This window comes from Lynx rufus, unplaced genomic scaffold (assembly GCF_022079265.1).
Source record: "Lynx rufus isolate CCGP_SWC_20201006 ecotype Redwood Valley unplaced genomic scaffold, mLynRuf1.p SCAF_8, whole genome shotgun sequence".
In the NCBI taxonomy this organism is placed as follows: Eukaryota; Metazoa; Chordata; class Mammalia; order Carnivora; family Felidae; genus Lynx; species Lynx rufus.
The window spans coordinates 31,683,648-31,693,499 of NW_025814896.1; the positions used below are offsets into that span (position 1 = coordinate 31,683,648).

General features: G+C 49.3%; 1 protein-coding gene across 1 annotated transcript; it reads right to left on the minus strand.

Annotated features, from left to right (window-relative positions):
• Positions 1-598: 598 nt before the first annotated feature.
• Positions 599-8,418, minus strand: PROKR2 (prokineticin receptor 2). Its single transcript, XM_047067505.1, has 2 exons — positions 7,961-8,418; positions 599-1,295 (listed from the first exon to the last, which is right to left on the minus strand). The coding sequence occupies exons 1-2, from the start codon at positions 8,416-8,418 to the stop codon at positions 599-601; spliced, it is 1,155 nt and encodes a 384-aa protein (XP_046923461.1).
• Between the last annotated feature and the right edge of the window lie 1,434 nt (positions 8,419-9,852).

Genomic DNA, 9,852 nt, shown 5'->3' on the forward strand with positions numbered 1-9,852 from the left:
CTAACCAATGGCCTGGTTATGAGAAAAATTCTTCTCTCACAGTCAGAATCCTGAAGAATATCCTTAGGGAGGTAGTGGGAGCTGAGTGGGAAAGTTCAACGTGATGGCATGAACCTTCTTCCCAAGAGGCTGTAAACCCCACACTCTGACGAACTTATCCTTACATTTCCATCACATCTAAGTGGCTTATTCTATAGCCTTTTGACTTTCCTGCAAACTGATGAGATAGAGAATGAGGGTAGGTAGATGGAGAGTGAGTGCCAATAACCATGTGAGGCTTCTGACTGGCCATCGCTTGGTGACTCCAATAGCTTCTGCCATTTTTTCTTATTTAATTTTTGCACACAGTAACTGGTAAATACCAGCTCCTGTCGCCTTGTCCAATCTCATTGGTGTGGCCGGCACACAGGAGCTGTCCAGTCCACATCAGCTGCGTTGAGTCTCACCGCCCACCATGACTGAGAAGTATCTGCTCCTTGAAGGCAGCGAGGTGGGAACACAGTTGCTCTTTTCCCAGGCAGCCTGTGTGAACTTGGTTACTGGTGGACTGTGCTCGGAGTGCTGGCTTTCGGGTTTTCCACCTCGGAGCACCAGGCGGTCACTTGAGCCTGATACAGTCCACCTCTTCGGTGGCCGGCATGCCGCTGGTTTTGAGCTCCAGGTCGGCGCTGGACTTGCTCCCGTGATGGGAGGGCCGCCAGTGGAGCAGCAGCATCTTCTTGAAGTACTTCACGGTGTTGTTCTTGACCGTCACGAAGCACACGGTGTTTATCATGCTGTTGCTCATGGCGATGCACTCGACCACGTAGAAGGCAGTGAGGTAGTGCTTCTCCTTGACGAACACGGCGGGGAAGAAGTCGCGCACGATGCTGAAGCCGTAGAAGGGCGCCCAGCACAGCACGTAGGCCGTGAGGACGCACATGAGCACCAGCACCGTCTTCCTGCGGCAGCGCAGCCGCTTCCGGATCTGCTCTGTCTGGAAGCCCGGGACGGCCTTGAACCACAGCTCACGGGACACCCTGGCGTAGCACAGGGTCATGGTGAGCACGGGGCCCACGAACTCCACGCCAAAGATGAACAGGAAGTAGGACTTGTAGTAGAGCTGCTGGTCCACCGGCCAGATCTGGCCGCAGAAGATCTTCTCCTGGCTTTTGACGATGAACAGGACCGTCTCTGTTGTGAAGTAGGCCGATGGGATGGCAATGAGAATGGACACCACCCAGACCAAAGCAATCAGGAAGGAGGCTGTTTGATAATTCATCCGTGGTTTCAAGGGGTGGACGATGGCGAGATATCTGGTGGGGGAGGAAAGCCATCAGTAATAATGATATGTGCTTGGAAACATTAGTCTCGATCTAAGCCCAAACAGGCGCAAAAACAGGATGGCACAGTGAGTTCCCATGTAATTATCCAGCTTCACCAGACTTCCTCTTATTTTAGCAACATCATTTGGAGTAGTGCAGTGGTTTAGTGGAAACAGCACAGGCTTTGGGCAAACAGGTGGAATAAATCCCAGCTCTTCCCCCTTAGTGGCTTTGGGGTCTGGAGGGAATCACTCAGCCCTTCTGAGATTTGTTTCCTCAAATGCAACATGGGATAAAATGACAACCTACCTTGTGGGGCTGCTGTAAATATTAAACATGATAATGTTTGTCAAATGCTTTGCATTGTAGTAGGTGTTCAATAAATATATGTGGCGTTCTTGTTATTATTATTAGTCCTATTGACACCACCTTGGCTTTCAGTCTTGCCATTCTGCCCAAGAACTTAATACTTTCAAAACTCTTTATTCCAAATATCTCATGGTTTCAAGGTGAAAAAAGGGCTCTGGAGCTCAGAGGGAGGTAGGGGCCTTTTCAGGGCACTGCACTAGGGCTTTCCTCTCCCCTCCCCCCCAGGGACCATCCTGCGTTACAGAGCAGGAGCATAGGGGTGGGTTTAGGGTGGAATTTAAGGAGTCTAATGTGAGAAGTAAATGACTTGCCCAACCTCACTTGGTGCAGGGACCAGGATCCCGGCTTCTGATACAGAGCTTTTACACCCACCTCCTGGGTTGTCTCAAGCTCAGATGAGGTGTGTGAAGTTGCCTCGACATCACAAAGCGGCACACAACGTTAGAGCTTTATCCTGCTCGTTCCAGTGAGCGACCCTGCCTGGGAGAGGTTGGAGCCCTTCGTGGGGTCACTACAGGCTGCGCTATTGAGCAAGGTTTCACTGGTGCTCGTTCTTGCCGAGGAACTCTTGGAGCAGGTGTAGTTCCTCCAGGAGTGGGAGGGAGCAGGGGTATTTATACACCAACTCTCCTAAGTCGTTGTTGGGGGAGCCAGAGGAGGCCTTCGGACAAAGAAACGCGGGTGTTGACAGGTGGGAGTGGACAGGGGCGCAGACGTGACAGGAGCAAAGGGGTCTGAGAGGAGCATATCAGTAGCATCTGCTACAACCTGGTAAATCCACAGCAGGTTGCTGGTCCGGCTGTGGGCCCGACCTGTGTAAATGGAGACAGAGTAGAAGACACAGTCCTTGACCTCCGGGAGCTTTTCTTCCACACAAAAACTAGAATAACCAAGTGACAGGTCAAGAGCAACTTGAAGGAAGACATGGTCATTATGTTAGCGATGTAGTCTGGGAACGCTTCATGGAGCTTGTGAGATTCTGACCACCTTCTATTCACCTGCTGATGAAGGCAAGATTCCCCTGCCCTATGGAGAACGAGGTGAGTGAACACACAACACCCGACAGTGGACAGATGAGCCCTAGAGCAGTTAACTAGTCACCTACACTCACCACCCAGAGAGAGGGACACTGCCAAGCATGTGGGGCCACATAGGAGTGGCACACAGGAACAGAATGAGCCAGCAGGGGTGGTGGGCAGCAGGCTTTGTAGCGACAAGAGGATTAAGTGACCCTGGGCTCCCATGAGAGGATGTGATCGGCTTGTTTGAATAATTTTGCCACCTGATAGGGAGGTGACACGCATCAGGTTGAGGACTGAGGGTGCAGCTGGTCCAGCCGAGACAAGACTAGCAGGTCAAGAGCCTTTCCTGCTGGGTAGAGGGCTATACCTGGCGAGAACAGAGGGCCTCATGGCTAGGGACCCTGGGGGCCCTGTGGGCCTCGAAGATGTCAAAGCAGCACAGGGAGTTTCAGGCTTTCCAATATAACAGCCTAATAAACAGCACTCAGGTTCAAAATCAATTGAAAAATAAGGCAAAACGATAAGAAAGATGGACGGCCAAACTCTCACTCCCAAAGTGATGACACTGATACTGGACAGTAGGGCTTTTCTCTGCGAGCACAGGGGCCACTTCATAGTCAATGAGGGAAACCTACAAACCCTGACACAGGCCAGTGAGAGAGACACAGGCTTCCCTGTGCACTTTACTCCTTGGTAACATGCCTGTTGTATGTGGAAATATCAGAAGGGCTATCTACTGCCATTTCTGAATGCCACTTCCAGAAGAAGGGTGAGATTTATGTGCAGAGGACCTGGGAGAGATGTTATTTTAGCTCATAGAGACCCTAGGAGGGTGCTGATCTCAGGAAACACGCATCCACGCAGACAGATGGTAACAAAGACCTTGTGGCTGTCCCTCTTGCCAATGGACAAGTCACGGGGAAAGATCAGTTTTAACAAAATACTATAGCTTCCCACATGCTTTATGTAGGTTTACCTTCTCAGAACCTGACAAAAAGCTGGAGAGGTTGTCAGTCAAGTTAGTATTATTTCTGTTTCACAGATGAAGAAACTAAGTCCCAGGAGCATAATGGATTTATCCAGCTTGGAACCCAGATGTTCTGAGTCACTCCTAGGCCAGTGTTCTTGCCTTTCTTTCTTTCTTTTTTTTTTTAATTCTTCTTTTTTTAAATGTTTATTTAATTTTGAGGGAGAGAGAGAGAGAGTACGAGCAGGGGAGGGGCAGAGAGAGGAGACGCAGAATCGGAAGCAGGCTCTAGGCTCCGAGCTGCCAGCACAGAGACTGATGTGGGGCTTGAACTCACGGACTGCAAGATCATGACCTGAGCCAAAGTCAGAGCTTAACCGACTGTGCCACCCAGGCGCCCCTCCTTTCTGATTTATTTGATGACAACTCTGAATTTTGGAATCTCTTTTGTAACGAGGAAGTTGTTACTGGATTCGAAAATATTCGAATTTAAGAGTCCACGACAGAAGAAGCAGGAATGTAGAAATTCTCTCTGGCATTGGTTATCAAGGTCCTTTTCATGCTGGAACTATATTGGAGGGGGGTTGAGAGGGAAGGAGAGAGAGAGAGAAAGAGAGAGAGAGTTGAAATCCTGGGTTAGTTCTGTTTCCAGAGTCCTCTTGGCTACTGGACCACCATTTCCCTAGCAGCCCTCACCTTGGCATTTCAGGCTCTGCTTCCTGCATTCCAGTGGAAGACAGCGTGGGAAAGAAAGAAACTGGACGACTTTCTTGTATCACACACAAAAGTGAATTCAAAATGGATTAAAGACCTACATGTGAGACCTGAAATTATAAAAATCCTAGAAGAGAGCACAGGCAGTAATTTCTCTGACATCCGCTGTAGCAACTTTTTTTCTAGATATGTCTCCTGAGGCAAGGGAAACAAAAGCAAAAAATAAACTATTAAGACTGCGTCAAAATAAAAAGCTTCTGCACGGTCAAGGAAACAATCAACCAAACTAAAAGGCAGGGTGCCTGTGTCGCTCAGTCAGTTGAGCGGTTGAGTGTCTGACTCTTGATTTCAGCTCAGGTCATGATCCCAGGGTCATGGGACTGAGCCCTGAGTCGGGCTCCTCGCTGAGCATGGAGCCTGCTTAAGATTCTCTCTCTCTCTCTCTCTCTCTCTCTCTCTCTCTTTCTCTCTGTTCCTCTGCCCCTCTCCCCTGCTCATACTCCCTCTCTAAAAATAAGAACAACAACAACAAAACTAAAAGGCAGCCTACACAACGGGAAAAGATATTTGCAAATGACATATGCAATAAAGGGCTAGTATTCAAAAGATAAGATAAAAGATAAAAGATAAAAGATAAGATAAAAGAACTTCTACAACTCAACACTCCCAAAGCAAATAATCCAACCTAAAAATCGGCAGAAGACATGACCAGGTACTTCTCCAAAGAAGACATCCAGATGGTCAACAGACACATGAACAGATGCTCAACATCGCTCATCATCAGGGAAATACAAATCAAAACCACAATGAGATAGCACCTCACGCCTGTCAGAATGGCTAAAATAAAAAATACAAGAAACAACAGACACTGGCGAAGATGTGGAGAAAAAAAGGAAACCTCCTGCGCTATTGGTGGGAATGCAAACTGGTGCAGCCACTGTGGAAAACAGTATGGAGGCTCCTCAGAAAGTTAAAAATAGAACTACCCTATGATCCAGCAAATCCAAAGCATACAACAACATTAACTCAAAGGGATATATGTACCCACCCCTATGTTTATTACAGCATTATTTATAATAAATAACCAAATTATGGAAACAGCCCAAGTGTCCATTTATTGATGAGTGGATAAAGAAGATGTGATATATAGATATATATATGTGATTATATTATATATATAGATATGTGATTATATATATATATATATATATAATGGAACATTACTTAACTATCAAAAAGAATGCAATCTTGGGTGCCTGGTGGCTTAGTGGGTTAAGTGTCAGATTCTTGATTTCGGCTGAGGTCATGATGTCACAGTTTGTGAGATGGGGCCCCGCATGGGGCTCTACACTGACAGTGCAGAGCCTGCTTGGCAGTGTCTCTCTCTCCCTCACTCTCCACCCCTCCCCCGCTCCCTCTCTCTTTCTCTCTCTCAAAATAAGTAAACATTAAAAAAAAATGAAATCTTGCCATTTGCGATGGCGTGGATGGAGCTAGAGAGCGTAACGCTAAGCAAAATAAGTCAGGAGGACAAATACCACATGATTTCACTCATATGTGGCATTTAAGAAACAAAACAAATGAGCAAAGTGGGAAAAGAGAGAGAGAAACAGAGAAATACACTCTTAACAATGGAGAACAAACTGGGGAGGTGGGGGGGGATGGGTGGAAGAGGTGATGGGGATTAAGGGGTGCACTTGTCACGATGAGCACTGGCGCTGTGAGGAAGTGTTGAGTCACTATACTGTAGACCTGAAACTAATATTACGCTGTATGTTAACTAACTGGAATTCAAATAAAAACCTAAAAAAAAAAAAAAAAAGAATGATGGTAACATTTCCTGCCTGGGTGATGGGCGGAATGGCAGAGCTGTGGATGGAGCTGGGAAGCTGACGGCAGAGCTGGTTCAGGGTGAAAAAGGAACCACTCTTTGTATTACGACTGGATGGCTGCTTCCTAAGAGACTCCTACGTCGCCCAAACCCCCAACGTTAAAAAGACAAAGGTTTCCACAGGTCAAAGGGGATGAGGACAGGGATAACTCTCACCGGAGTGAGCATCAGAATCACTCAGGGAATTGGATAAAAATGCAGATTCCTGGGACCTAGCCCAAGGGATTCTCATTTAGTAGGGCTGGGGGGTGGGGGCTAGGAATCTGACTTTGTATCATTTGCCCTCGGGGATTTTGTGCAGTTGCTGGACAGTTACATCTTACAAACACTGGTTTTAGGGTTGGAGAGCTGTAATAACAGAGTTGTTTACCCTGCAGGAATTATGTTTTAAAAAGAAGATGCCTCTTAGACCTCTATGTGTATTTCATTATGAAAAATAATGAACTGCCTCATTAAAAGGGACGACAAACCTAAATAGCACTGAGAGCAAGGAAAAAACTGAAGAGTTCAAAGGAGACAGAAGGGAAAAAAGATGTTTAAAAAACACATTCTCAAAATGAATTTAGGGGCCTCTGGGTGGCTCAGTCAGTTAAGCGTCTGACTTCAGCTCAGGTCATGATCTCGCGGTTTGTGGGTTCCAGGCCATGTCGGGCTCTGTGCTGACAGCTCAGAGCCTGGAACCTGCTTCGGATTCTGTATCTCCCTCTCTTTCTGCCCCTCCCTTGCTCGCACCCTCTGTCTCTCTCTCTGTCAAAAAAAAAAAATGAATAAACATTAAAAAAAAATTTTAATAACATTTAAGAAAATAATCAAAAAATTTAAAAATGAGTTTCAGCACACCGTGGACCAAGAGGATGTTTTACCAGCTGCCCCCCTCAAACAGAGTCACCGGTGACCTGATGATGGCTTATAGCTCTATAGCTGTTTGTGTAAATAAAACACGTGTAAGATTTGTCACAAGCTGCTACTAGAAATTTTGTAGATTTTATAAATTTATAAGAGAGCAAGGACTTCCAGAACATCTCATGCAAATGTATGCAAATGAGCCCATGGATGTACGCAAGGAAACAAAGGCAAGGATGTCCTTCCCTCTTTTCTACAAATAGGCGGTTATCTTATTTTAAAATCAGCTCTACAACAAAGGCACCAGAAACAAGGGTACATTACCGTACGATTCTGTTTTTATGAAATTAAAGAACAGACAAAATTAAACGATGATGAGTGAGATCAGAGCCGTGGTTGTGTGGGGTGCGAACTGACTGGTAAGGGGGACAAGGGAGTTTTCTAGGTGATGCAAATAAATGTTCCACGTCTTGACTTGGGTACTGGCTACAGGACAAACTTGGTACGCGTGACCCTGACCGGAAGGTGCCCTGGTGAAGTCTCACGTGGCCTAAACTTTCTGCTTTTGCGTTCGGTCGTGTTTGTGGCTGCTCGCGCTCACGTGACATGCCTGCACCCACTCTGTGGCAGACGTGGTATCTGCAGGCACGGCCCAGAGCTGGGGGGGGGGGGGCTCAGGAGCCTCCCTCTCGCCCACATCTGGGGGGGAACGTGAGCCCCAAGTGAGGAAACCAGGTCTCCTCTTGCCTCGAATAGATGAGCCAGCCTCCGAATCGGCAGCGGCGCCAACCTGTCGGGGCTGAAGTGAGGAAAGGGGCCGCCTGGCCCAGCCCCCATCTTTACCCCTCACCTGTCGATAGCGATGGCCAGCAGGGCGTTGGTGGAGACGTAGAGTGAGACTGTACGCAGGTAGTTGACCGAGGCGCAGAGCGCGTGGCCGTGCTCCCAGGAGAGCTGGCGCACCACGTAGTAGTCCATCTCGAAGGGGCAGCAGATGACGGCCACCAGGAAGTCAGAGACGGCCAGGTTAGCGATGAGCAGGTTGGTCAGGTTGCGCAGCTTCTTACAGCGGGCGAGGGCAGCAATAAAGACAAAGTTGCCGACGCCGCAAACCAGCATGATGCCCGCCAGTGCCACACCGATGACGATCTTGGCGGCAAAGAAGGTCCGAGTCTTGGTCATGTCCTCGTCCTCGTCCAGAGGGAGGTCGTAATCACCATAACTGAAGTTGAACGGGAGGGAGGAGGTATGGTCTTGAGCCGGGCTGAAGTTGGGTGCAAAAGTAGTGTTTCCATTCTGGGCTGCCATGGTGGAGACTGCAGGTGGAGTGGTGAGAATTCTGAGCTGGGGATCCAGACCTTCTGCTGTCGTGAGTCGCCGAGCCTAGCACCCCGCCCACATCCTTGAGGAGAGTCACCACGCCATCCTGGACCCTGGAAGGAGACACAGTCAGTGGGCAACATGCAGGAAAACACCTGGTAATATTCTCCCAGAGCTCCCCAAGTGGAGGCCAACCAGACCCAGTGACTACCCTGAGACAGAATTACCCAGACTTTGGGGGAGAGAGGACATGAGGTCTGGAAACTGGGAAATCCTCCATTGGCCTTCAGGAGGTACTGGGCATAGGATGAACTAGACTCTCCAGAGACACCCACGAAGAGCCTGCATGTCTGTCTTTTTCTCAGGAGCCGGGACCAGTCTGACTGCCCAGTCACACTCCTCTTCCCCACCATCAACTCCCACAAGGTCTTCAAAAAGTTTAACAAGCTTGTTCCAGGCGGTTGGCCCAGGCTTCCACAGCAGCTACCATGCTGTGTCACCTTTTGGTCAAGGACAATGAAGCCGGAGGATCGGGACACACGGCAAGGTCTTTCTTCCAAAGCAGGGCACTGCCCCCTATGTCCTGGCCAAACTTTGGACATGGACATCACCAAATCCACTTTCACATGAACAGGCTGAGTCATCCTGGGCCAGTGATTTATGCTGTCTGAGCACTGATCTTCCTATAAACCAAATCCCCGCTGCCTAGACGGGGCCTGGACAGTGGAGGCTGGACAGGAGTCTGTGGGATAACTGAAAACGGCCCCCAAGGCGGGGCAGGAGTAAGGGGAAGGGGATATCAGGGAGGACACAGGAGGGCCTGAGGGCTGAAACTGTCCCGAGTCCTTTATGTTTTCAGTGCCTCAAGATCCCCACGGCAAAGGAAAATAAAGCCTCTGAAGTACTGAGCCCTTAGGAGATGGGGCACCACCGGGTTCAACGCATCGGAGGGCCTTGGGAAAAAACAAAACAAAACAAAAACAAGAAACTCGAGATCCCAACACCAGCAGAAAGAAGACCCAGCCATCAAGCTGTGTCCTCCTCTCCAGGCTTAACACAACTGGAAACGACTCCAAGTGTGGCCCCCGCGGGATGCTGATAGCAAGCAGTGGACCAAACTGGAGAGCGGGTTTGGCCCGGCCCCGTCAGAGGAGGGGGGAGAGCGAGGGACAGGAACTGAAGCAGCAGGGACGGCCGTCGCAGGGTGGCAGGGCCGCTCGAACCTGCAGCGCGTGCGACTGCTGCGTACCCGAGGCGAAAACCTCCTCCGCCAGACGACGTTCAAGTGCCAACGGCGTCCGCAGCCGGGAGCGTCCTCCGTCCGGGTCGCCTCGCCTTCTCCCGCGAAGCCCGGGTCCCCGCAGACAGTGCCCGACCCGAGACCGAGAAGCGGGAGTCGCGTCCTCTCGGCTGCCACGCTCC

Excerpts from the sequence above, each read along its gene's own strand:
- PROKR2 (XM_047067505.1), bottom strand. The coding sequence starts at position 8,418 with ATGGCAGCCCAGAATGGAAACACTACTTTTGCACCCAACTTCAGCCCG. Across the intron at positions 1,296-7,960 it reads CTGGCCATCGCTATCGACAG|ATATCTCGCCATCGTCCACC; the intron begins GTGAGGGGTAAA and ends CTCCCCCACCAG.